General features: G+C 64.4%; 13 protein-coding genes across 13 annotated transcripts in view; 7 read left to right on the plus strand and 6 right to left on the minus strand.

The window, feature by feature from the left end:
- AMSG_11887 (uncharacterized protein) overlaps positions 1 to 2,594 on the plus strand; it is a gene marked incomplete at its 5' end in the record, with an annotated part of 4,273 nt that extends 1,679 nt beyond the window's left edge. The window contains one exon of the mRNA XM_013902307.1: positions 75 to 2,594. Coding sequence (XP_013757761.1) covers positions 75 to 2,419 — 2,345 coding nt within the window. The 3' untranslated portion in view covers positions 2,420 to 2,594. The remainder of the gene's footprint in view (positions 1 to 74) is intronic.
- Positions 2,595 to 2,684: 90 nt separating this feature from the next.
- AMSG_05556 (RNA export 1) lies at positions 2,685 to 3,671 on the minus strand (the record flags this gene model as incomplete). The annotated part of the gene is made up of 1 exon (XM_013902191.1): positions 2,685 to 3,671. One exon carries the CDS (start codon positions 3,669 to 3,671, stop codon positions 2,685 to 2,687), a length of 987 nt encoding a protein of 328 aa, XP_013757645.1.
- Positions 3,672 to 4,332: 661 nt separating this feature from the next.
- On the plus strand, positions 4,333 to 7,094 carry AMSG_11888 (uncharacterized protein; the record flags this gene model as incomplete). Its single annotated transcript, XM_013902308.1, has 4 exons — positions 4,333 to 4,418; positions 4,534 to 4,608; positions 4,738 to 5,820; positions 6,056 to 7,094. 4 exons carry the CDS (start codon positions 4,333 to 4,335, stop codon positions 7,059 to 7,061), a joined length of 2,250 nt encoding a protein of 749 aa, XP_013757762.1. The 3' UTR covers positions 7,062 to 7,094.
- Positions 7,095 to 7,484: 390 nt separating this feature from the next.
- On the plus strand, positions 7,485 to 8,801 carry AMSG_05559 (uncharacterized protein; the record flags this gene model as incomplete). The annotated part of the gene is made up of 1 exon (XM_013902192.1): positions 7,485 to 8,801. The coding sequence occupies one exon, from the start codon at positions 7,485 to 7,487 to the stop codon at positions 8,799 to 8,801; it is 1,317 nt and encodes a 438-aa protein (XP_013757646.1).
- Positions 8,802 to 8,918: 117 nt separating this feature from the next.
- Positions 8,919 to 10,471, plus strand: AMSG_05560 (formate dehydrogenase; the record flags this gene model as incomplete). Its single annotated transcript, XM_013902193.1, has 2 exons — positions 8,919 to 8,971; positions 9,414 to 10,471. The coding sequence occupies 2 exons, from the start codon at positions 8,919 to 8,921 to the stop codon at positions 10,432 to 10,434; spliced, it is 1,074 nt and encodes a 357-aa protein (XP_013757647.1). The 3' UTR covers positions 10,435 to 10,471.
- Positions 10,472 to 11,279: 808 nt separating this feature from the next.
- Positions 11,280 to 12,726, plus strand: AMSG_05562 (uncharacterized protein; the record flags this gene model as incomplete). Its single annotated transcript, XM_013902194.1, has 2 exons — positions 11,280 to 12,646; positions 12,684 to 12,726. The coding sequence occupies 2 exons, from the start codon at positions 11,280 to 11,282 to the stop codon at positions 12,724 to 12,726; spliced, it is 1,410 nt and encodes a 469-aa protein (XP_013757648.1).
- Positions 12,727 to 12,831: 105 nt separating this feature from the next.
- On the minus strand, positions 12,832 to 14,566 carry AMSG_05563 (uncharacterized protein; the record flags this gene model as incomplete). Its single annotated transcript, XM_013902195.1, has 3 exons — positions 12,832 to 13,684; positions 13,751 to 14,291; positions 14,518 to 14,566. The coding sequence occupies 3 exons, from the start codon at positions 14,564 to 14,566 to the stop codon at positions 12,832 to 12,834; spliced, it is 1,443 nt and encodes a 480-aa protein (XP_013757649.1).
- Positions 14,567 to 15,200: 634 nt separating this feature from the next.
- Positions 15,201 to 17,281, plus strand: AMSG_11889 (uncharacterized protein; the record flags this gene model as incomplete). The annotated part of the gene is made up of 2 exons (XM_013902309.1): positions 15,201 to 16,151; positions 16,238 to 17,281. The coding sequence occupies 2 exons, from the start codon at positions 15,201 to 15,203 to the stop codon at positions 17,237 to 17,239; spliced, it is 1,953 nt and encodes a 650-aa protein (XP_013757763.1). The 3' UTR covers positions 17,240 to 17,281.
- Positions 17,184 to 18,463, minus strand: AMSG_05566 (uncharacterized protein; the record flags this gene model as incomplete). Its single annotated transcript, XM_013902196.1, has 2 exons — positions 17,184 to 18,117; positions 18,328 to 18,463. The coding sequence occupies 2 exons, from the start codon at positions 18,461 to 18,463 to the stop codon at positions 17,273 to 17,275; spliced, it is 981 nt and encodes a 326-aa protein (XP_013757650.1). The 3' UTR covers positions 17,184 to 17,272.
- Positions 18,464 to 19,620: 1,157 nt separating this feature from the next.
- Positions 19,621 to 20,346, minus strand: AMSG_05568 (uncharacterized protein; the record flags this gene model as incomplete). The annotated part of the gene is made up of 2 exons (XM_013902197.1): positions 19,621 to 20,166; positions 20,248 to 20,346. 2 exons carry the CDS (start codon positions 20,344 to 20,346, stop codon positions 19,621 to 19,623), a joined length of 645 nt encoding a protein of 214 aa, XP_013757651.1.
- Positions 20,347 to 20,637: 291 nt separating this feature from the next.
- Positions 20,638 to 21,800, minus strand: AMSG_05569 (microtubule interacting and transport domain-containing protein; the record flags this gene model as incomplete). The annotated part of the gene is made up of 2 exons (XM_013902198.1): positions 20,638 to 21,534; positions 21,753 to 21,800. The coding sequence occupies 2 exons, from the start codon at positions 21,798 to 21,800 to the stop codon at positions 20,638 to 20,640; spliced, it is 945 nt and encodes a 314-aa protein (XP_013757652.1).
- A 394-nt stretch (positions 21,801 to 22,194) lies between these two features.
- Positions 22,195 to 24,021, plus strand: AMSG_05570 (carboxyl transferase; the record flags this gene model as incomplete). Its single annotated transcript, XM_013902199.1, has 2 exons — positions 22,195 to 23,805; positions 23,845 to 24,021. The coding sequence occupies 2 exons, from the start codon at positions 22,195 to 22,197 to the stop codon at positions 24,019 to 24,021; spliced, it is 1,788 nt and encodes a 595-aa protein (XP_013757653.1).
- Positions 24,022 to 24,130: 109 nt separating this feature from the next.
- On the minus strand, positions 24,131 to 24,732 carry AMSG_05571 (uncharacterized protein; the record flags this gene model as incomplete). Its single annotated transcript, XM_013902200.1, has 2 exons — positions 24,131 to 24,155; positions 24,182 to 24,732. The coding sequence occupies 2 exons, from the start codon at positions 24,730 to 24,732 to the stop codon at positions 24,131 to 24,133; spliced, it is 576 nt and encodes a 191-aa protein (XP_013757654.1).
- Between the last annotated feature and the right edge of the window lie 77 nt (positions 24,733 to 24,809).

Here is a 24,809-nt window from a genome sequence, read left to right on the forward strand (position 1 = left end):
CCTCCCTCCCTCCTCCCCCCCCCCCCCCCCCCCCCCCCCCCGTCCCAAACTCACCCTCACTCTCATCATCGCAGGGCGGACGCTCGAGTCGGTCACCATGACTCTGCACTACATCTCGCTCTTTGTCGAGTACAACGTGCAGACGCCGTTCTTCCGCAAGGCGCTCGCGTGTTGGGAAGACTATCGCAGCCGGAGTTTCGCGGCCGGGCTCGCTCGGCGGGAGTTTGTGGACGAGGTGGTGGCCCGGCTGGCGGCGCCGGTGCCGATGGACAAGGTTGTGCTCACGCTTGTGGAGCAGGCGTCGTCGGTGCAGTGTGCGCTCGGGCTCGGCGAGGCCGGGACCATGCCGAACGATCCCGAAAAGAGCGCGGAGACGCTGGCCAAGTCGCTGACGTCGATTGCGCTCGAGGGTCTGCTCAAGGCGTCGTACGAGGTGCCGGAGCTGCACGACAACCTGCTGCTCTTCCTCAAGCACCCAGGCATCACCGAGGGTCGGCTGCTCTCGCTGCTGTACATGATCCGCCTGTTTGTGGCGACGCCGACGTCGAACCCGCTGCCGACGCCAACCATCATGTCGCTCATCACCACGGTCAAGCAGTTCTACCTCTGGCCGCTTCCGTACGCGTCGGTGGCCAAGACGCTTCTCCGCGAGCTTTCGCGCGAGCTGCGTGTTCCCGGCTCGATGTGGCGCGACGCGTATCTGCGGTCGAACGCGTCGCTGCTCGAGGCCGACGCGCGAGGCGCCGCCGACGAGGCCGACGCCCGCGAGGGTCTCGCGCACGTCTTTCTCAACATTTCCGAGCCCAATCTTCCGCACTTTAGCTACCTCATGCATCAGTTTGCCACCGAGCGGCCGACGCCGACCCAGATCAAGTACCACTTTGTAGTCACAACCCTCAACCTGCTCCTCGACGATGGCGTCGACGCCGAGGCGCTCGGTCTCTCGACCTGCGCCGCGAGCGACATCGACGCGCTCTACACCCAGCTGACCGCGCTTCTGGCCAAGGCCGAGGCGCTCAACGACGTCGCCGAGTCCAAGAAGCTCTACACCGCCGGCGTCACTGCCATTCGCGACTCGATCACCATGCTTCCACCGGCTTCCACGCCGGGAACCCAGACCGCGGTGGCCTCACCGTCGGCGCTGCGGTACAACTTTCTGGTCCTCGGCGATGAGTACGACGACAACGTGTCTGCGAGTGCGGTGACTGTCGACGACGAGCTTCACATCCCGGTCACCTCGGGCTACGGCATGCTCCGCGACGTGCTCGCGCTGTATGCCGATGCCCAGGCTGGCGTGGTCGACACCGTTGCGCCCGAGGATGACGACGACCCCGACGGGCTCGACGGCGACGGCGACGGCGAGTCGTCAGGCTCGCGCCCGCAAGGCAAGCGCATCGTCAAGATCGGCGTTGGCGGCTCCGATTATACCCTCCTCAACGTTGTTGCTGGCTACGTGGCGTTGCTGCGGACCGAGCCCGAGCTCGTGGACAAGCTTCAGGTTCAGATCTACGTGCTTCCGTTCGGGACCGAGAACGCGCTTGCCTCATTCCTCGGCTGCTTCGACGGGTGGTACGGGCGGCACATGCTCGACCTCTCACAGATGGTGGCGCGGGTGATGCCACACGTCGGTGCGCCGCCGGCGCCCGTCCTCGACGTCTTTGACGCCGGCGGCACGCTCGACGTCTCCATGTTTGAGGGTGGCGTCCGCCCGGACATGGCCCCGAACCGGCTCCCAGTTCCGCAGCTCTCACCCGGCGAGCTCCTCTGCCACGAGATCGAGCGGTACTTTACCCGCGGCATCCACCCACTCGACGTCAACATTTACTTGTGCGAGATCTGGGTGGCGTCGGCGACGCGCGGCGGCGAGCCCATCCATCGCACCATTCCGTTTGTGCAGCGAGTGGAGATCGGCGTCAATGCCGCCGCCCGCTCGTTCCGCCGCAAGAAGGGCTGGTCGCACCTCTCGCTCGACGACGTCGTCACCCACAAGTCGTTCAAGTACACCGGGCCTGAGCTCACCGCCTCGTTCTCCGAGGTGTCGCTCTCGGGTCTCGCTCGACCCGGCCCGCCTATCCCCACCAAGCAGTACTGGAACGTGACAGTCTCCAACGTGCCTGCGCCCGGCCAGAGCGGCACTCCGCCGCGGCCCTCGCACTCGGCGCTCGAGCTCTACTGCCTCGACTTTGACACCGGCAAGCGGCTGCAAAAGGGCAAGTCCGCCGTCATGGATGGCGAGCGGACGTACCACGCCTCGCTCATCGAGCTCCAGGCCAAGGACACCAAGAAGCAGTTCCCTATCGTCATCGATGGCCAGCTCTTTGAACCCGTCGACAAGATCCGCATTTCTCCGTGCTTCAAGGGCGCGTCCAACACCCAGGCTGCCCTCTCGGTCATGACTTACTTTCCGCTCGACCTCTGAGCTCTGCGATGTCAGCCCCCTCCCGCGGCACTGCCATCCCCAATCCCTGTGATTGCGGCTGGACCATGAACGGTGACACAGGGCTTGGCCGTGACTGGCGCGTAAAACTTGGCGCCCTTGTGGGAGCTACAACGAGACATCGCAAGTCGATAAATGCCCCGGTGTGCGAAACGGCGATCCACATTCCCGCTCCACCTCGATGAGTATTGCCAAGCCAGCCCCTCGCCGCAGCACCGCTGCTGTTTACCGCACTCTGTTTCTGCCCCTATCCTTGAGGGCGCGGCTGGATCATCGACGGCGACGTGGCCGTAATGCAAACCGAGTTTTTGGCCGTGGCCGGCGCGTAGAACTCGGCGCCCTTGTGCCAGTCAAACGAGACGGCGTATGCGATGAAAGCACCGGTGTGCGAAAAGGCGACGTCGGAGATCGAGTTCTCGTGGACCGGCGACTGGTAGAGGCGCTTCTTCGAGTCCTTGTCCCACACGGCCCAGGTCCCGTCAGACCCGCAGGTCACAAACGTGCCATGGGCCTTGTTGAAGGAAATGCCGTTGACGGCATAGATCGAGTTGTCGATGCGGTGGCAGCGGAAGGCAAAGTTGAACGACGAGTCCTTCTCCTCAACATAGTGGATGGCGACGCGGCCCTCGATCGAAGAGATGGCAAAGCCCGTAGCGTCCGGGAAGACCGCCAGCTTGCGGGTCTGATACTTCAGCGGCGAGTGGAAGTGCTTGTACGGCACGCCCAGCTTGCGGATGTCATACAGGACGACCTGCCGCTCGGCACAGCCGACCGCCACCAGAGGGAACGTTGCGTCCATGGTAAACGCCCGCTGCGGGAGGGCCAGATCAAAGGCCGGAGCCGACGACCGGAGGTCCCACGCCTTGAGCGTCGAGTCCCACGAGGCCGAGAGCACGCAGTTGAGCTCGTCCGAGTAGGCCACCTCCTTGACGGGCGCAGAGTGCTCACCGACCTGGCTGGTGGCACCCGAGCCAAGGTCCCACGCCTGGACCACGTTGTCACAGCCACCAGTCACCACCATGTTCCCCGAGCCCTCCCACGCCGAGCACAGCACAGGCGCCTGATGCGACGACGACGCCACAGGCACTGCCCCCTGTGCCCCGCCCACCTGCCAGCACCGGACCTCACAGTCCCACGAGGTGGCGACGAGGAAGTCCTGCGACGACCACGCCAGCGACGACACTCCGTCCGTCGGCGCGGGCAGCGCCTCCACGCTCAGGTTGTTAGATGCCATGCGAGTGTGTGAGAGTGGAGTGGGCGGGCGAGGAAGGTGTGTGTGGGGGTACGGTGTGTGTGTGCGGGGGGGGGGGGGAGGGAGGGGGTTGGAACGATCGTGATCGCGGTCGTGATCGTGATCGTGATCGTGATCGCTGTCGAGTATGTTGCTGCAATCAGCGTCGTGATCGGCATTGCCATCGACATTGGCATTGGCATTGTCATTGTAAAGGTGGTGATGGACGTGGGCGGGCAATGATCACGGACTGGCATGGGGCTGGTGGGGGGAGGGAGGGGATGCCTCGGGCTGGCTACCGTCGGCTGATCGCGGCTGGTGCGGCGGAGCGTGCGACAAACGTGTGTTGCGGCCGAGCCGGTCATGTGGACAAGGATAGTGGGCATGGGCGGGATGCGGGCGAGGTAGCGAGCTGGGACGGAGATAAAGCGATCATGGCCATGTAGAGTGGGGCTTGGTACCTGCTCCCGGTTGCCCTGCGAATGAGCGTGCCGGCCGGCCATCCGCTACTTCAACAACGGCATGGACGGGATGTGGGTCAAGATGCGGTTGTGGCGGCTGCCGGCCACAGCGACTAGGCCGACGACCACGGCAGCTGCCGCCAACAGGGTCACCTCACCGCATAGAGGTTAGCGAGGGGACGCCGAGCAACAGAGCAGGCACAATGGACAGCGGGGAGTTTGACCTTGGCTTGGACGTTGGCCTCAGCATTGTCATGCCCGACTCGGACGACGAGAGCTCGGACGGGATGTAGGTGATGGTGGAGGTGATGTGAGGGAGGGGCATGGGCGCATGGGCAAGGGGGACAGACATAGGGTACTTACGGTGTAGAATGCCGGGGGGATGGACGTGTGGCCGTGGACAGCATGGAGGATGGCCGGATCTTCAAGGACGAGGTGCGGTTGTTCACTCTGTCGGAGCATGGGGTGCAGATTCCGTTGTACGTGGCCGGCGGAGGTGGAGGAGGAGGTAGAGGCCAAGGGAGGGAGGGGGGGGGGGGGTAGAAAGACGGCGGACGGATGATCTCACGTGGTTGATGACGGTCGATTGACGTTGCTGGGAATGACAGCTCCAAGATGAAGGATCGTGCTACAGACTACGACATATATTGCATCGTGCTCGATGCCAAGCTGAAGAACTCGCCGCATCTGATGTCGACGCTGGCAGACTTTGACTCGGACGCGGTGAGTGTGCGGTTTACCGGCGTGGGTGCCAAGTCGTGTGAGCCGCTCCGGCAGCTGGGACGCGGCCAGTTTGGCACGGTTGATCTGGTCCGCGACTCGTCGCAAGGCAAGCTGTACGCGCTCAAGCGGGTCAACGTGGAGTCGGTCATCATGGCCGACTCGGCCCGCAAGCACCTCGTCTCCGAGTTCCAGGCCCTGTTTCTTGCCTCGATCTCGGACAAGCTTGACGGGGCGTACAAGCCCGGCGCGGCGTTCATTGTCAAGTTCTACGGCGGCTTCTACTGGCACCGCCATATCCACCTAGTCACCGAGTACATGAACGCCGGCACGCTGCAGTCCTTTATCGACAACACCGAGTACCCGCTGCCCGAAGCCATTGTCGGCAAGATCGCGTACTGCCTAGTCTCGGCTGTCTCGTTCCTCAAGTCCATCAAGATGATGCACCGCGACATCAAGCCCGAAAACGTGCTCCTCAACTCGCAGGGCATACCCAAGCTCGTCGACCTCGGCCTCGCCGCAAACCTTCAGGCCTCGATTGCCAACTCGCTCCTCGGCGACCTCGAGTACCTCGCTCCCGAGCAGCTGCGGACCGACGACAACGGCAACCCGTATCCGTACACCGTCAAGGCTGACGTCTACTCGGTCGGCCTCACCGTACTCGAGCTCGCCCTCGGCTTCCATCCCATCAACGGAACCTCGCATGGAGGCCCCAAGAAGAACGTCAACGAGCTCCATCTTCTGCAGGCCATTGCAAACGGCAACATCGCCATCGGTCCGGCCGCCTACTCGGACGACTACCTCTCGTTTGTTCTCGAGACCACCGCCCTTGATCCGGAGGAGCGCCCACTCCCCACAGAGCTGCTGGAGGACGACCCCTGGCTCGCCGAGCATGTCGTCGCCTCCGAGACCGATCTCGTCGACGTCCAGCTCCTTGTTGCCCCGTTTGTCCCCACCATTGATCCCGACATGTACTGACTCCGTTCGAGCCTCGCTCCGTCCTTGCTCGCCCTCCCCACCAAACCAACAGCCACTCGCATGCAAACCGCAATCACGGTGAGGATCCCACGCCCGCACGCCTCCACCACCGCAGCCACTCACGCTTGCTCGGGACGGAGCACCCGACCCGCCCCGTCACCACCACAGCCACAGCCACTTCTTGCTGTCTTTCTCTCTGCCGCCAATGTCGACAGCGTCGCGCTACAGTGATGGCTACGGGTCGTATGGGAGCCTAGCGACCACAACGAGCGGGAGCAACGCCGAGAGCGCCGGCTGGCCCGAGTTCACAGCGCAGCAGACCGAGGTGGCCCGCAAGGCCGCTGTGCTGCGGACACCGGCCGAGGTTGTGCGGGCAATGGCGGAGCATGTCGATGCCTCACTGGATCAGCTAATGCTGCAGTGGATCGTCCGCGGCATGCTTGCAGGCGTCCTCATCACCTCGGGCGCCTTTCTCTCGGCAGTCTTCTCGGCTGGCGTCGAGGCCCATGGCCCGCAAGCCTTCCTGACAGGCATGGGCTTTGTCGCCGGCTTTTCCATGGTCATCCTCTCGGGATCGCTGCTCTTCACCGAAGTCAACATCTCTGTCCCCACCTATCTCCTTGCCCGCGGTGGCTGGAATGCGGCCGCCGGCTGCTTCGGCTGCGCGCCGACCGCGCCATCGGGGCGCGGCGCAAGCGGCAAGTCGGCCCGCTTCCGCCCGCGGCGTGCCATTGCCATGTGGCTGGTCTCAGTCGTTGCCAACTACGTCGGCTCGCTCATCGCCGGCGTCCTCTACATCGGCGGCTCGCTGCTCAAGGGCGAGTCGCTCGTCCGGCTCAACACCATCGTTCTCGGCAAGCTCTCGCCGTACTGGAACAACGGCGCCAGCGGCTGGTTCTCGGTCGTGGTCTCGGGCATGCTTGCCAATTTGCTGGTCGGGATGGCGGCGTACAACGCCTCGGTCACCCGCACGCTACCGGGCGTCATCCTCGGCATCTTCCTTCCGGTTCTCGCCTTTGTTGCCCTCGGCGCCGCTCATTCGCCCGCCAACATGGGCTACTTTGCGCTCTCGCTCATCAACGGCAACTCGCCGATCACCTGGGGCGAAGCCTGGGCATGGAACATCGCGCCGGCTGTTCTCGGCAACGCCCTCGGTGGCACCCTTCTCCTCGCCTTCCCCATCTTTATCTCCCATGGCGTCTCGCCCGCCACCTACCGCACCAAGCTCATGTGAGCAGTTGACGTCGCCTGATGCAGCCCCCCTGCGCCCTTCCCTCTGCTCATTACACTATCGGCCCCACAACATGTAGTCGGCGCAGCATCCGCCGATCGAGCAAATGCGCTTCCGACGCCACTTTGACTGCGACTCGGTCAACGCCCAGCGCACGTAGTGGGCACGTGCCCCACTGCACGCAACTCATCCTTTTCAGCAATGAGGGCTCCCACGTTTATTCCCAGCCAAAATCACAATTCACAATGAGCAACGGAATGGAAGCCACTTGAGAATTGACCACCGAGGGAACGAGCGAATCGATTGAATTTCGTTGTTGTCAATTTCGTGGGGCGACAGCCGACGTGGCGGCCCTGGCGGGCGGAGTGGCACCCGACTTGAACGTCGATACACTTGCCCTTCTCCCTCTCGACAGGCTCGCTGGAGATGGCGGAACTAAGCTTACAAGCAAGTCCTGCGCAGGCCCTGCGTGCAATTGAGATGGAAGTGGAGGAGCTGGAGGAAGCGGAGGCCGATGCAGAGCAACTCTTTCTCATTGCTGCTGCCGCTGCCGTGGCCGAGGAAGAGGCGCGCTTGTCGACGACGAGCGACATGGATCTGGGCGTTCCGGGAGTCCGAGGCGGTGATCCGGAGGCAGTGTATGGGAGGGCTACCCTGCGCGACCGCTTCAGCGAAACTGGACGTCAACGGCGTGACGTGTCCGGCGATCTGGCAGCATCGGTTCTGCTGCGTGGAACCGACGACTCGTTCATGCTCTACGTGCGGATGCCCAAGGATGTATTCATGATGCTCGGTGCTGCTGCGTACGACGAGACGTGGGATGTTCCCATTAGTGTTTCTGGTGAGTACTACGAGCAAACGACTGTTGCTACGGGCGAGCGCGGGCGGCCGATGGTGCACCCGAAGAAGCGGCTGTTCGTCCTACTCTATGCTCTTGCACACAACTTCTCCAGCTTTGCCCAGCTTGAAATCCAGTTCAACATGAGCGCCACTACGTGTACCGAGCTCTTCGAGTACGACATGTTGCTTCTGCTTGATGTCCTGCGCGATGAGATCAGCTACCCCTCCCGCGACGAGATGATCGACGACATTACGAACCTCCAGGATGAGGTATTGACGCGCATCGATGAGGCTGCAGCGCGTGGTGATGTGCTAGAGGATGAGTACGCAAGTCGTTTGCGTCGTGCTCTGTTCGCTGTCGACGGAACTCACATTCGGCTCAAGAAGGCTCCTCCCGGCGACAACCCCACTGACTACTACTGCTACAAGGGATTCATGTCCTTGCAGTTCCTCGCCGTAGTTAACGTGTACAACGACAAGATCGTGGATTTGGTTGGGCCCGTGCCCGGGCGTGGATCTGACTCGTCGATGTTCCCGCTGCTGAAACTTGCGAAAGATCCCGATCGCCACTTGATGGAGAGCACTGGGCGTGGTGTGTGTGTGCTGGCCGATGGGGCGCTCGACAGAAGCCGCTACAAGTATCTCGTGAAGCCTCGTAGGGGCGCACTCTCTCGGTCGGACCCACAGTGCTGCATGCGTAATCCGATCGAGCGGCGCTTTGGTGTGAGCAAGTCGCGCTGGAAGATCATGCACCATGGCCTCCCGTTCTCCAGTACACAGAAGAACGGGCTCGTTGTACACGTTTGTTTTAGGCTCGATGCTCTTCTGCAGCGGGTATGCACACCGCTTGAGCGTGTGGTGACTGGGGAAGAAACCAGTGACGAGGTCACTCAAGTGCCTTGAGCTGTGCCTGGAGAAGGGTCTCCTGCAGCTCGCGCAGGCGTTGGAGCTGTTCATCACGTGCGACAGCTCGCGCCTCGGCCCGCTTTGCCAAGTCCACGAGCTCCGAAACTGCACTAGATGGAGGCGACGATACCGTGGGGCGCAATTGAAGCCGGCTCCGCCTCGCTCCTGTTGTGCTTCGCTTGCGTGGGCTTTCGAAATCTTCATCCCCAGCTTCTCCCTCGGCTCTGATCCTCTTGACCGGAGTGCGCGAGCGCTTGCGGCTGCTCTTGCACGCGCGCAAGCTCGCGATCGCGACCTTCCTGGACGCCTGCTTGGCGTCGCCTGCCACCATCGCCCCTTGCAGCTCGGCGATGGGCACGCTCACATCTATGGCGCTCTCAGTTGTAGACACTTGCGTGATGTCCAAGACATTAGCCATGTCGTCAAAGTACGCCCATCTGCTCGCTGCAGCTCCAGACAGAGACTGGCTCGCAACTTCCTTCTTGAATCGTTCCTTGAGGGCACGCCACCGTGTCGCCAGCTGTCGAACGTGAGACACATTCGCACCACACCCTACGGCACTACAGCCCTCTCTGCCCCTCAATTACACCTCATGTCGCCTTTGTCAAGTACTGACCATGGCGACACATCTTATGCGTCGTCCGACGCCTCGCAATGCTCGTGCTCGTCCGACGCCTCGTGCTGCTCATCGTCCAACTGCGATGGGTCATGCTCGGCGACAGTGGCGGCCAAGCCTCCGATGATGCGCACACCCGAGCAAGTTATCCGTGCGATGGCCGAGAGTATTGATGCCAGCCTTGATGAGTGCCTCTGGCAGTGGATCGTCCGTGGCGTTCTTGCCGGCGTCCTCATCACCACCGGCGCCTTCCTCTCGACCGTTTTCTCGGCCGGCGTCGAGGCCCACGGCCCGCAGGCGTTCATGGCAGGCCTCGGCTTTGTTACTGCAGTTTCCATGGTCATTCTCTCCGGATCGCTCCTCCTCAGCGCGTCGAGCATCACCATTCCAATGTATCTTCTCGCTCGTGGCGGCTGGGATGCGGCTGTGGCTGCTCTCGGTCACCGGTGCGGCCGCGTGAGCAACGCGATCGATAACTTCCAGACCCGCGTCTTTCGCCCAAAACGTGCTGTTGCTATGTGGCTCGTCTCTATCGTCGCCAACTACCTTGGATCGCTATTTGCCGGCGCTCTGTTCGTGGCCGGCTCACTGCTCGACGCGCACTCGACTGCTCGTCTGGACGCCATCGTCCTCGCCAAAGTCAGCCCGTACTGGGCCAGCGGCGCACGCGGCTGGTTCTCGCTTGTGGTCTGGGGCATGATCGCCAACTTGCTGGTAGGGATGGCGGCGTACAACGCAACTGTGGCGCGCACACTGCCGGGTATCGTCCTCGGCATCTTCCTCCCGGTCATGGCCTTTGTTGTCCTCGGCGCAGCCCACTCGCCGACCAACATGGGCTACTTTGCGCTCTCGCTCATCAACGGCAACTCGCCGATCACCTGGGGCGATACATGGGCATGGCACCTCCCTGCCGCCATTGCAGGCAATCTTCTCGGCGGCGCGCTCCTCATCGGCTTGCCGATCTTCCTCGCCCATGGCGTCTCACCAACCACGTACCGCACCAAGATCATGTGAACAGTCAGTACCACACCATGACATACACACACCTGACTTTATAGACATCCGCAGGTGCCATCTGCTACACGCATGGCAGAGCTTAGCGAGGTCGTTTGGGAGGCCGGCGAGTCTGCAGCCGAGTTTGAAGCGCGACTGGGCCCGGCGGTGACGACGGTGCGCCTGGCCAATACTGAGGAGGCCGACGACGCGACGTTGGCGATGGTGGTGACGAGCTGCCCGGCGCTGCGAGTGGTGGACATGGCCTGGTGCGGACAAATGACAGACAGCGGCGTCGCTGCCCTAGCTGCTGCTGCTCCGCATCTTACCTCCATCACTCTCTCGGCATGCCCACTCATCACCGATGGGGCGCTGGCGGCCATCGCTACACACTGCAGCTTGCTCACCTCGCTTGATCTGTTCGAGTGCGAGAGCGTGACCGATGCCGGTGTCGTCGCTATCGTCCACGGCTGCCCTCATCTGACGTATCTCGGCCTGCAAGGGTGTACCAAGCTCACCGATACGGCCATGCTCGCCCTCCTCAACCTTCCCCATCTCGCAGACGCCTCGGTCGGCCTCACCTCGTCCTCACCCGCTGCCGTGGACAAGGTCAATAGCCACTGCTATGCCGTCATGCACGCCACGCCCACCACCTCCATCCACCTCTGATGGCCATATCCTACCCACCGTACACATCGATCCCCCCCCCCCCCCCCCCCCCCCTCCTCCCCATTCCAGCCGCTACTACCCTCCGGCGCCTTCCACTTCCACTTCCACTCGGCTCGCCGTGCCACACTCACACTCACCACACTACCACTGCACCCTCGCCCCGCCCCATGGCCACCGCCATACCCACAGCCCCACCCATGCCCACCGGCACAACACCATGCGTCACCTCGCCAAACCCAACGGCATCTGCTGCGGCATATACGGCATACCTCCCTGCGGCCGACTTTATGGTGGCGTCGCGGGCGTATGTGCTCTGCTGCCATGCGAGCATGAGTGGACCGACGCCGTCATCGCCACACGCCTTTGCCCAGGCTGTGCTCGAGACGCGGGAGACACCACATGCTGCGCTCGGTGAGTGCTCGAGGGTTGTATCGGCGCGTGTTCTCACCATCTTTGACGATCTGAGCCTCGAGTGCATGGATGCCACTTTCTCGGCCCTCTCGTGCGTGGAGATCTGCCTCGAGGCCATGCCTGGCGAGGCGCTCCGGGCCCGCGGCCTGCTCTACCGACACACGCTGCTGATCGACGCACTCGTTGCCGAGTTTAACGCGATATACGCCACCCCTGCGCGCGGATCTGCTGACGCCATGTTCCTCGACGCGCACAATCCCCCGTACCTGGTCTCCATCGCCACCGAGCTGCTCGACACGCACGGTGAGGCCATGCACTCGCCGCACTGGGAATGGCTGTGGACGCCCGAGTTTGTTCTCGCCAAGCGCGAGCTCGTCGGCAAGTGGTCACAGTTCTACGTCGGTGGCTTTGCCAACTACTCGGACGAGCTGTGGGCGTCGCGGGTGACCGGCAACCTCACCAATCGGCTCTCGGAGCTGCAGTTCATCCGGCCCAACTCGGCGCTCATCTACATGACCGCCGACGAGTGGGCCAAGCACCACGGGTACATGGAAGAGCACTTTATCCGACAGATTCTACAGATTCGCGCCATTCATCTCATGCTCTACCTGCTCAATGCCGAGCTGTCGACGGTCCAGCGGCTGCTGACCTCGATCGACGTCGGCGACATCTCTTCGGTCCAGCGCGAAATCGACCGCGTCCGCAACTTTGACGACGTCATGTCCTCGCTCACCGCCCAGTTCTACGAGAAGCGACTCATCAACCGCCGACAGCACTCGCGCAAAGTTCTCAACACCATGATACGCCTCCTCGATCTCGACAATGCCCAGGCCTTTACCGCTGCACAGATGGACCGCGTCAAAGCCCGGGTCCGCGAAGCCAACGACATTGCCATCCAGGTCCAGCAGGCTCGCCAAAAGGAGTCGCTCAATCTCATCAACTACATTCTCGGCTCCGAGGTCCTCGTCTCGCTCGGCACCGCGCTGCTCGAGTACTTTGGCGGCCTCACTTCGGTTCTTGGTGTGTGGGTCGACGGCGAACCGTCGTTTAGCGAGCGCCTGCTCGCTCTCTTCGCTTTTGGCGCCATCCTTGGTGCTGCTGCCTATCTCGGCTCACGCCTCTATGCCGCCTACCACACCCACACGGTGCGGGTGTCGATGCGGGCCAAACGCAGTCGTGCGCTTCGCAAGGCTCGTTCCATCGGCCGCTGGCGTGCTCTTGCCCGCCGCATAGAGTCATCTCCTGCCGTGTCGGCAACGCAACGACCCATCACCTCACCGTCGGCGTCGGACGGAGCGGCCCCGTCGAACCTCCGCCGCCGCCACCCGCTGCCACCCACTACCGAGTCTTGAACGATGTTCGCCGGCGGCTCTTGCTCGTCTTGCGCGATCGGGTGGCCCGGCCTCGCGGGCCACGCGAAATGGGATCTGGGCCCCGCGGCGGCAGCCGCGCAATCCGCTCCGACCGCGTCGGCTTGCGCCGTGTCTTGGCCTTGACCACGTGGTCTGCGACAACCGGTGGCGAATACACCACGTCGTGCATGTCAAACGAGTCGTCGAGTCTGCGCGCAGTCGAAGGGCGCGACTTGCGCGACCGGCGCCGCCTGCCGCTTCCATGCCGCGTCTTGGCTTTGGCCTTGGCCAGCGTCTCGGCCTTGCGCTGCCGTGATGCAAACGTCGATCGGTCAGGCGGCTTGAGCGGTGACGCCGCTACTCGGTTATACCGCCGCACCTTGCCCGGCGACGCAAACGCTGACGCCCGCTTGGTTGACACTCGCTTGCGGCCGACACGCTCCCGCCGGAGCGAGACCCTCGGTGGCGTGACCGGCCCACCCGGCCGGCCGCGGCTGCGGCCGCTGCTTCGAGCCGGCCGCTGCGACCGGCTTCGCGACCGGCTCCACACCTGCTCGCCGCACGCGCACGACGACTTTCCGCAGCACGCCGCCCGTCGGACAACGCGGTTGACGACAAGGACCCCGTCGTCGCTCCGCATCACCCCGTCGGCATCCTTGCGAATCGAGCCCTGCAGCAACGAGTCGCGGAAGCCAACATACGATGTCTCGTCGAGCAACCCGCCCGACGACTCAAACGAGCTCTGCGCCAATGGTGGTGTCACCGGCCGTGCCGGCGCCCTCCCGTGCGGCGTGATATCGTTGCTCTGCAGCCGCGCCATCAGCGCCGCCATGCGGTCACTGGGCGCACCAGCCGCTCGTGCTCCATTCTCTCCTCCGTCGTGCCGCAACTGCCCCAGTCGCAACGGCGAGCTACTCCCACCACCCCCGCCGCTCGCCCCAGGCGCTTGCGCAATGAGCTCCTCCATCTTGCCCAGCATCAGATGCTGCAGCTGCGTCGACGCCACCCGCACCTCTTGCAGCTCGGCCCGCAACGCCTCAATCTCTGACTGACGAGCCGAATCGCGCTCGCGCGGATCCAACGGCAGCGGAACCGCCACCAGACTCGAACGTCCATTACTAGCCGGAGGCTCAGCTCCGCTTCGGAGGCCTTGCACCTGCGACGCAAACGGAATGACGAGCTGCGACGAGCCAGCCGTCCCGCCATCCGCCGAATGCGCCGCCCCGCTCGCCACACTTGCGGCAGACGGCGGGATAAACACCACACCTGGCCGATGCGAACGCGACTGCGACTGTGACTGCTGCGGCGACTGTTGCGGCGACTGCTGCGGCGACTGCGGCGGACGGGCCACACGCTGCACACCGCCAGGGTACGGGAGCTCCACACCGCCCGCCCCTCCCGAGCTCCCCACCACGGCCTGGACCAAGCCACCGACCGAGCCACCGACTGCACCATTTGCCATAGACACTCCCGCTGCCAACTGGGCCTGTTGTGCCCGCGCCGCCGCCACTGTTGTCGGCGCGTTGCAGCCGACCACCGAGTGCGCGCCAAAGGCACCGTGAGTCCACCGCCGCCAGCCACCCGCCGCCATGGCTGCCGAGCCCAGAGCGCAGAGCCACCACCCATACCCACACACCCACACACGCATGCGCTCTCACACAATACCACGTACGTCGTGCTTGGAATCCGTCCAGCAGCTGCTGCTCGGCTGCAGATAGCATGGCGAGTGCACAGAGACGACTGTTGCCGCCGCGCCGCCGTCCGCGCGGGCCTCTCCCCGTACTCTCAACCACCACACCGCCAGCTCAAGTGCACGAAGCCCTGGCCATTCCTACACAATCCTCCTTCGCAGTACAGGCTACACACGGCACTCCCCCTTATGCCATACGCATCCAGCTGGCCGAATGCTTGATCAAACAGGCCAAGCATGGCCTTCCTGCCAACTGCTGGTCATGGCTATGGCCAAGGTGCATGCTAAAAAATGCGAGAGCGAGCGCCTGCGAAAAAAGTTTGTCGGTTTGGGCGAGGGCAGGTCGAGGCATCCCCGGAAGGGAGCGAGAGCAGGGCGGGGAGGGGCTGGTGGTGGCAACACGACTCGCTGAAGGGTGTTGAACCTTGGTGCCGAGGTGGCGACTGCGACGCTTGTACTGGGCGGAACAGAGCGGCTTTCACACCCACGGGCTCGGAGCAATGAGCTCCATCCCGCACGCCTCCTCCTGGCCGCAAGGTACGTTTCGTGGCAGGCTTCCTGCTGCCGCTCCGGGGGCTGCGAGTCGCCCAAGGCTCATTTTTCAGGATGGGCTCACAGAGGGCTTAGGTGACACAGGGAGCCTGCAAGCAACCCAGCCGGTCGCCATGGACGTGGGCGAGACTCGAGCAACGCCAGCGGACGCCCAAGGCGTCCCGCCGCGTGGAATGGACGTGCACACGGCTCAGCTCGTGCCCAACGCGTCGTCTTTGCAATCTTCGTCGGTCCGACGCCTTCCGCCGGCCACTCCGGACGACCTTCTCATGCATCCGTTCTCAGGCCTCCGCAACGACGGCCTCTTGCCACACGATGCGCTGCCACTCGGGGCGCCGAGCACTGGCGGCCTGGGCATGCTCGACATGGAGCTGAGCGAGCCGCTCCCGACCTCGTCCGCCAACTGGACTCGGCTCGCCCACGAGTCGCCGACTGCGAGCCGCGCGACCCACGCCCAACTTGCTCCTGCAAAGAGGCGGCGAGTGCCGCTGGTGACGACTCCTGCGTATGGGCCCGAGTCGCCAGCAACCCTCGACGCACCGATTTCTCCTCTCGACCTTGCCCGTGCTGTCGTCTACACCCGTCAGATCAACGCGTCCATCGTGGCCCAGTGTGCACCAGAGCCCAGGCGGCCACTGTTCAAGCGCAACACGGCGCCGAGCCGGAAGCGCGATGAAATCCATCGCCGCATCCAGCAGCGGCGCGATAGCGCCATGCGCCGCTACATGGTTGCCGTGTATGGAAAGCACAATCACCCGCGTGAGCTGCGCGGGCGTCGGTCACACATTGCCATGGCCCGCTTCCGCTACGAGGCCCTGTTGAGTCTCGACGCGCTCGCCACAGCCTACCGATCGGGCGTCATCTCGGCTGCCGACTACGATACGCTCACCACGCCACTGTATGTCCTTGACGACGACATGGCTCCCGACGACGACGACCCTGCCGAGCTGCTCATGCCGTTTGCCAACGCTGCCGGCAATCTGGTCTTTCCACTCTCCCCGGCCGAAGGCGCGGCGGCTTGCCGACTGGTGGGCATCGATGGCGCGCCTCTGCGTGCTGTTATTGTGACGCCAGGTCCATCTCTCGCCGCCGAGCCGGCAGCGCCACTCGACCCGCCGTTTCCGCCGCTCCCGCCCCCAACATGGCCAAGGTGCCCAAGTATGGCTGCGCCGACCTTGTTGCTGCTCACACTGCGGCGGCTGGCCGGATTTTCCGCGCCGGCAAGAACACGGTGCTCGCCGCGCGACAGAGGCGGTACGAGGCGACCGACGACGAGCTCTTCCGCCACCTCGGCTACGGCTCGCGATACATGCCCAACAGCCGGCTAGACGACACCACGCCCCTTCATCCGGCAAAGCGGGCCAAGACATCCAACTCACAGCCGTTTGCCGGACAGTTTGTCGAGTCGTCCGACGGGAACCAGCTGCGCCGCCTCGTACGCGTCGCGCCTGTCCGCCTCCCGTGGTTCTATGCCATCGCGCCCGAGTGCCGTACCTCAGACTACGCCGACGACGAGCCGTTGGTCATCCGCATCATTGCTCGCCGGCACCCCATCGTCGCCACCGAAGACGACTGGGACCGCTTCTCCGTCCCAATCTACTCGTACTCGGGCATGAAACGCCACCACGGTGGGCAGTGGAGCGGCAAGTCGTCGGCGAGCAAGTCTCAGTCCAAGTCCGGAGAGGGCAGGACGCCGCGCTCGTCGCGGGCAACACGCAAGGCCGCCAAGCGCCACCAATCGACCCGCGAACGCCAGCACGCCCGCATTGTCCGCAGGCCGGTCAAATACCCACGCCTCGACTTAGCTGGCTGTTTAATGCCGGATGGAACCAAGGTCAACGCGACCATCAACAAGCCGCGCGGCCCGCACCCCACCCTCCCGGGTGCCTTCTACTGGCAGGTCCAGCAAGGCCGCATCTCGCTCTTCAACGGATGGATGACCAAGGAGGAGGTTATGGATCGCATCCTCAAGCTATGCGCCGGCGAGCTCGAGCCGCCGCCGCCGCCAAAGTCGCGTCCACGCGAGCCGAAAAGAGTCAAGCAGCAGCGGCTGCGCGCTGAAAAGGCCCGCAAGCGCGCAGAGGCTCTCGTCCGCTCCCAGGGCACCGCCGTCGCCGCCCCGCGCTTCGCCATCGGCGATCTGGCCGATTAGCCGAGCCCGTCTGCTCTGTTGTAAACGCGCTGCTCATGCCTCGCTGCCCGAGACCACAAACGCATACGCATCCGGAAGTGCCGACTCGAGAAAGACCCGCTCGAGACCCTTGAGCCGTTTGGCCGCAGGCTCGCCGCTGCTCGTCAATGTCTCGGCCCGCCGCTTGCGGCTCGGCACCTGGTTCACCGCCGCCCGGCTCGGCAGCTCGTCGTCGAGCTTGTCGTACACGATCTGGAACTCGGCCTGAGCGCCCGCAGTGTCGCCGTCGCCCGACGGTACGACGCCAGTAAACTGGACCACATCAAATGCCAGCGTCGTCGCCACGTTGCTCACCAGCTCGCCGTGCATCTCCTGCAGGACCCGCACGTGCTCACGCCGCGCCACAAACGCGTGAAGCAGGTCCGAGACCTTCTCGATGAACGTCGCCACCGACTTGCCCAGGAACTCGCTGGCTACCGCATCGAGCGGAAGAAAGTGCGGGAGTGTATGCCGGAACACGCTCGGCGGCTTGCCCGCCTCCTCGTCGAGCGCCAGGATGACAAAGTACGACTCGAAGAACGCGCCCTGGTAAAAAGTCTCGAACCGGATGCCAAGCTTGTCGTCGCCGACCGGAAACACAGACTTGCCCGCCAGACGGTACGCCTGCAGCAGGTCCTCGTCGGCCCGCTCGCCCACTCTCTGCGCCACATCGTCCTGCAGCTTTTCCAGCGCATCCCCCTCCACCGCCTTCACCAGTCCTCCCTCGCCCTCACCCTCGCCCGCGCCCGCAACAACCTCCGCACCAGCCGCCACCTGCGCCCGGACCGTCGCCTCGCTCCGCCGCCGCACATTCCGCAGCCGGACCACCAGCTCATCATGCTTCTTCTGCAACCGCCGCGCTGTAAACCCCCCTCCACCACACCACCACACATACCAGCCCACACAGCCCGTCAGTCATTCACCCCCCCCCCCCCCCCTACCCTTCTCCCCTCTTCTCTTCTCCGTCAAGGCGAAGGCCAGGAAAAGGCCGTAGATTCCCACCGCCACACGGTCTTTCCCGCCAAGATCGATCACCGCCGTCTCCCTCCCCACCCTCCGCACCCACATACCCTCCTCCTGCATGGCACGAAGCGAGGAGAACATCTCCTTGTTGTTCGTCTGCACCGCCGCCAGTGCATTCACGTTGTCCACCAGTGCTGTCAGCGCATCCAGCGTGGCCGTTGTCAGTCCCCGTGAGACCTCCATGGCACTTTGCTCGGCGACGAGTGGTGGCGGTGGCAGTCGGCCTGGCTCTGCTGCCAGCCAGCCCTTCGCCGGCCGGTCGGCCAAGCCGCCCACTCCTCAGCCTGCCTGTTCCGACCACGCCCACCGCCTCGCCCACAAGCTCACACGCGCACACCCATGGAGACTGCAGACGCACGGGTGGCGGCTGCTAATGAGGAGGACAAGCGGCACCTGGACCTGCGCTCGCTGGCGCTGACAGAGCTGCCGGCGGGGACGACGGCCGTCACCAGTCTGGAGCGGCTCTCGCTCGATGGCAACGCCCTCACCGCGTTGCCGGACAAGCTGACCGCGCTCAAGGGCCTGACGGCACTGGCTGCCTCGAGCAATGCCCTAGTTGACTTTCCGCCCGTTGCTATGCGTATCCCCACCCTCCGCCGCCTGCATCTCGCGGGCAACCGCATCGCCTCAGCTCCGCCCGACGCCGTCACCGGCCCAGCCGCTGCATCGCTCACCGCTCTCTACCTCTCGGGCAACGTCTTGGACGCTTTTCCTGATGCTCTTCTCTCGTGCACTGCGCTAACTACGCTGTTTATCGACGGCAACCCCATACGCGCGTTGCCTAACAACATCAACAAGCTCGCGAACCTCCGCGCTCTCAACGCCTCCGACTGCGGCCTCGAAGCCGTCCCGGCCACCCTTGCCACACTGTTCGAGCTCGACACGCTCTGGCTCGCCGACAACGCGCTGGACGCGCTTCCGCCCGAGCTGGCCTCGCTAACACAGCTCACCTTTCTCGACCTCGCCCGCAATCGCATTGCGAGTCTCGATCCGAGCGCGCTCGCCCCGCTGGCGGGTCTCGAGCACCTCAGCCTTGCCGGCAACGCACTGCCGTCGCTCGAGGGCTTTCCTTTCGACGCGCTTGCATGCCTGCAGTCGCTTGAGCTCGCAAGTAACGCCATTGTGGCCGTGCCTTCCGACCTGGCGCTTCTCTCGCCGTCGCTGACCAAGCTGACGCTCGCGTCCAACGCCCTCGTCGAGGTTCCCGCCGAGCTCGGCCTTTGCACCCGCCTCACCACCCTCACGTTGGTCGGCAACGAGCGCATCACCAACATGCCGCCGTCCGTTGTCCGCGACGGCTGCGCTGCCGTCCTCGAGTACCTCAACGCGTCATACCGACCCTAGCCCCGGAGCGACCGCTGAACCTCTGCCACTTTGGCCATAAACAGCTCGGCTGCCCGCGCACGGTCGTCCACGTACGCATTGAGCTCAGTCTCGACCTTGCCGATCTTGCGACGGATGTGGCCAGCAACTCGGTCGTGGCCGGCAATCCGCTCCCGCCGCACGTCGGCAATCTTGCCCTCCATCCGCCGCAGCGCCGTGTCCAAACGCGCCGCAGACTCGGCCGCGCTCGAGCTCCTCGCCCGCCGCTCCTCGTCCAGCGCCCGCTCCAGCCCAGCCTGCTTCAAAGCTCGGTCGGCATCACTCACGGCATGCGCCTCGCGGACCTTGCGTGCAATCGTCCCGCCCTCACCCTCCATCCGCCGCCGTGCTCCGTCTCCGGCCCGCTCAGCCACAGCGAGCAACTGCGACGCCGTCCGTCCGGCGCCGTCCACCACCGCCACCGCGCCTGCCTTGCGTAACTCGGCCACCTGCTCATCCATCCGCGCCTGGGCCTGTGCAATGTCTTCGCCGTGCACCCGCACCGCCGTGTATGCCTCGGCCACCTGCGTGCGTGTGCGGGGGGAGGAGGGGTCAGTTCGCGCCAAAGTGACAGGGGGAGGGGGGGCGGGGGGGGGGGGCGGTACATCTGTGGAGAGCTCATTTGTGCGGCGCGCTATGCGTGCATTACGGTTGGCGCGTGCACCGTCTTCGGCTGCGGCTGCGAGGCGGGCTGGAGTTGCCATGGCAGAGCGAGAGGTGGGTAGGCGGCAGGTGGACGCGGCGAACGCGGTGGGCGCCGCGGCCACCCAGCCAGCCAGCCAGCCAGCCAGCCAGCCAGCCACCGGAGCTAAACGTCTACTGCCGTACCGTGGACGGTGAAATTGTCCGGCCGCAGGACTGAAATCATCCCATACCCATACCCATGTCCATGCTCAGCCGCTCGAGCCAGCCACGCGGCTGCGTGGCCTCGACAGATGACCAACCGCGAGCTTCTTGGGCTCTCGTTCCAGGCTTGGTGGGCGGCAGGCTTTGAGCTACGGAAGGAAGGTCTTGCGGTTGAGCCGCATGTAGCGCTCGAGAAGAACGTTAAAGTCCTCGAGGACAAAGGTGCAGACAACCTCGTAGAAGAAGCGCGAGATGCGGTCGAGGAGGGAGGCGACCTCGGCGTCGGCGGCGTAGAGATCGAGCCACTCGTCCAGGAACTGCGCACGCTGGAAGACCTCCAGCAGGAGCTCGACGTACGCAGTGTTGTCCTCGACCGAGGCCTTGTTCGTCAGCCTCGTCGCGCCCTTGGAGATGGTCGATCCCAGCCGTTTCATCTTGGACGCAAACCGCTGCTTCTTGGTCCGGATCTCCTGGACGGCGGCCTTGTCCTCCTTGATGCCCACCACGCAGTGAAGATGCTTGTCGAGCGACCGCTGGATTTCGTCGAGCTGCTTGCACAAGTTGCCGAGCGTGAGGACAAACTGCGGGTGGTTGGTGCGGTCCTCCTGCGGAAGCTTGAGCAGCTGGTCGAGAACCTGTGAGCAACAGTCGATCTTTTGCGGAATGGCCGAGAGCTTCACCTCGGTCTGGTACCACATCCGCCGCGGAATGTACAGCTGTGGCGTGACGTAACCGCCCGAGACCATTGTCTTGGCCCACACCCGCATCAGCCAATACGAGCGACGCATCATCTCATTGGGCGGCGGCAGCGGGGCGTTAATGGTCACGATGGCCCGCTCGGAAAAGGTGATCTCCTTGGCCTGCGGCCGCTCGAGCTCCATCTTGCCCAGCCTGGTGTCGTATCGCTTTGCCACGTCGCGAATCGCCGACTTTTCCTCCGCAGGCACCGACGCCGATGACGCCGCGTCGTGCAGCAGGTTCGACGCCGCCAGGTAGAACTCGGCCGCCATGTTGGGGTTGCCCTCCAAGTCCTGTTCCACCGCGTACTATCTCCCGACCCCCCACACACACACACAACCAGCCCCATGCCAACCCGCAGCGCTCTGTCAGTTCCCCCGTCCCGCCATGCCTCCCCTCCCCCCCCCTCCCCTCCCCTCCCGCCTTCCCCACGAAAACCACCTCTGTTTCCGCTGAAGGCCACCGACAAGGCCAACCACCGACCCACAACCCGGCAACCTTGCTCCTATGCTCGGCATGGACATACCTGTGCGCGGAGAAGCGCAGCCGCAACCGCAGTCTCCACTTCGGCCATGATGTGTGAGGGGGTGGGGTGTAGCGAGGTGGGGTGGAGGGAGGGGAGGGGAGGGGGAGGGGGGGGGGAGGGGAGGGGTGAACCGTCGGCAATTGGCGGTCAGGTCAGCCATGGCATGGACCACGCACAGAAGCAGCAACGAAAGCAGCAGCAACGAGAGCAACAGCAACAGCTGCAACAACAACAACAACAACAACAACAACAACAACAACAGCAACAATTGCATCATCATCATCATCATCATCATCATCACCATCATCATCATCATCACCCCCATCATGGTAGCAGCATCATCAGCACCACCACAACAAGTTACCCCATTCTGCCTGACACCCCTCCCGTCCTCCTCCTCATACCTCACACCTCCACTATGGCCGCACACACTCCCGCAGATATGGTGGCGGCAGCTCTAGGAAGGAGTTCGGTTGCGCTGCCTGTCCTGCCCTCGCCGCCGGGCCTCACAGCCGGGGCCGACTACGCCGCCAGGCGCGAGGCTATGGCCGGCGCCGTGGAGAAGCTGGGCGAGGCGCTGGGCGAGGCAGGCTCGCCAGGCTCGGATCGGGCGGTGGCGCGGGCGCACAAGGCCGGCAAGGATCATGCCCGGGCCCGGATCGAGGCTGTGCTCGACCAGGACTCGCCGTTCCTGGAGCTGCTCCCGCTGGCCGGCCTCGGGCTCAAGGACAACATCCCGGGCGGAGCCAACGTCGCCGGCATCGGCTTGGTGGCAGGCGTGGAGACGATGGTCATTGCTGGGCGGGCAACCATCAAAGGCGGCGCCATCGACGAGGCATCGGTCCGAAAGGGCGACCGCCTCGCTGCCATCGCTGCCGCTAACCGCCTGCCCACCATCACCTTTGTCGAGTCGGGCGGCGCTAACCTCCGCCAGCAGTTCAAGGTCTTTCATGCCGGCGGCGCCTCGTTCCGCGACATCACCCGCCGCTCCAAGGCCGGCATTCCGTCCATCGCTGTGGTCTGCGGCTCGTGCACCGCTGGCGGCGCCTACCTCCCGGGCATGTCCGACTATGTCATCATGGTCAAGGACAACGCCAAGGTCTTCCTCGCCGGCCCGCCGCTTGTCAAGATGGCCACCGGCGAGGTGACCACCGACGACGAGCTCGGTGGTGCTGTCATGCATGCCTCGGTCTCGGGCGTCGCCGACTACCTCGCCGAGGACGAGCTTCATGGCATCGCCCTAGCCCGCTCGGTCATGGCCACGGTGGCGTACACCAAGGCGACGGCGCTGCCGCATAGCCACCTACACGCGCTCCCCGAGCCGCCGCTGTACAACCCTCATGAGCTGCTGGGCATTGTTGGCACCGATCTCAAGGCCTCGTTTGACGTCCGCCACGTCATCGCCCGCATTGTCGACGGTTCGCGGTTTGGTGCGTTCAAGGCTGCCTTTGGCCCGACCCTTGTCACCGGCTGGGCCTCCATCCACGGCATCCCGGTCGGCATTATTGCCAACAACGGCCCGCTCTTCTCCGACGCCGCCAACAAGGGTGCCCAGTTTATCCAGATCTGCAACTACCGCTCCATCCCGCTCCTCTTTCTGCAGAACATCACCGGGTTCATGGTCGGCACCGCTGCCGAACAGGAGGGCATCATCCGCCACGGCGCCAAGCTCATCAACGCCGTCTCCAACTCGACGGTCCCGGCCATCACCGTCATCATCGGCGCTTCATACGGCGCCGGCAACTACGCCATGTGCGGTCGCGCCTACGAGCCGCGCTTTCTCTTTGCTTGGCCCAACTCGCGCGTCGCCGTCATGGGCTCGGAGCAGCTCGCCGGCGTCATGGACATTGTCGTCCGCGCCTCGGCTGCGCGCAAGGGCGTCGCCATCGACGACGACTTTCTCGCCTCGCAAAAGTCCAAGTTCATCGACCAGGTCGAGGACCAGTCCGACTGCTACTACGTCTCGGCCCACTGCCTCGACGACGGCATCATCGATCCCCGCGAGACCCGTAACGTCGTCGGCATGGCACTCTCCGCCACATACTCGGCGCCAGTCGAGGGCACCAAGACCTTTGGCATCTCGCGCATGTAGCGCGCCCGGCTCTCGTCACCGGAGCACCTCGCGCTCGAGCAGCATGTTCTCGATCTTGCGACGCAGCGCTTCGGCCTCGGCCACCTTGCGCTCCAGCATTCGCTGCGCCACGGCAACCACACCCTTGTGCTGCTCCAGTGCCGCCGCGTAGTACACCCGCGGCACGCCCATGGCTAGCCACGCCGCCGCACGGTCGCCAAACTCGGCAAACGCGGCCGCCTGCGCCGCAGCATCGGCCTCGGCCACCGCGGCCTCTCGCTCCGCCTCGTCGCGCTCGCGGCTGAGCTCAGCCATTTCGCGATCGAGCACCGCTGCGTGTCGCACCACCCGCTCGTACACCTGCTTGTTCTCCGGGTGGACAAGCGGCGGGAACCGCTCCCTCGCCGTCGACGCCGCAGCTACCGGGCCTCCTCCGGCCGAGCTCGCCTCCGAACTTGACGCCGCTCTTGCCGCTATCAGCGCCCGATCGCGGACTACAGGCGTCTCCAGCCCAGTCATTCGCGCTAGCCCAGACACCACCTGCCGCGAGCCGTCTTCGGCCAGCGCCATAAACGCTGCTGCGCCATACGCATCCGACGCGTCGACGAGGGCGAGCGCTCGGACAACCGCAAGCGCAAGTAGATAGTTGGGCGTCTCGACCACGGCCTCCTCCAGCTGCGCATACAGATCATCCAGCGCTAGCCGCTGCAAATCACGCTCCGGATCAAGCCCCTCGGCCTCTGTGTAGTAAGAGCCCTCGTCATCCACCGTCTCCACGTACGAGTACGAGTACGAGTACGACACGTCGCCGGCCCCACCCTCGCCCTCGTCCGAGTACGTGTACGTGTAGGCGGCGCCGCTTGCACCGCTGCCGCCAAACCCGCCTCCATCATACCGGCTCCCATACATCCTCCCCACAGTGCACCGCCGCAACCCCCTCCTTCCCCTTGGTCCGGACAGAGAGCTGCCCCGCCCCGCCCCCCCCC

Source organism: Thecamonas trahens (genome assembly GCF_000142905.1).
Source record: "Thecamonas trahens ATCC 50062 unplaced genomic scaffold supercont1.24, whole genome shotgun sequence".
Classification (NCBI taxonomy): Eukaryota; order Apusomonadida; family Apusomonadidae; genus Thecamonas; species Thecamonas trahens.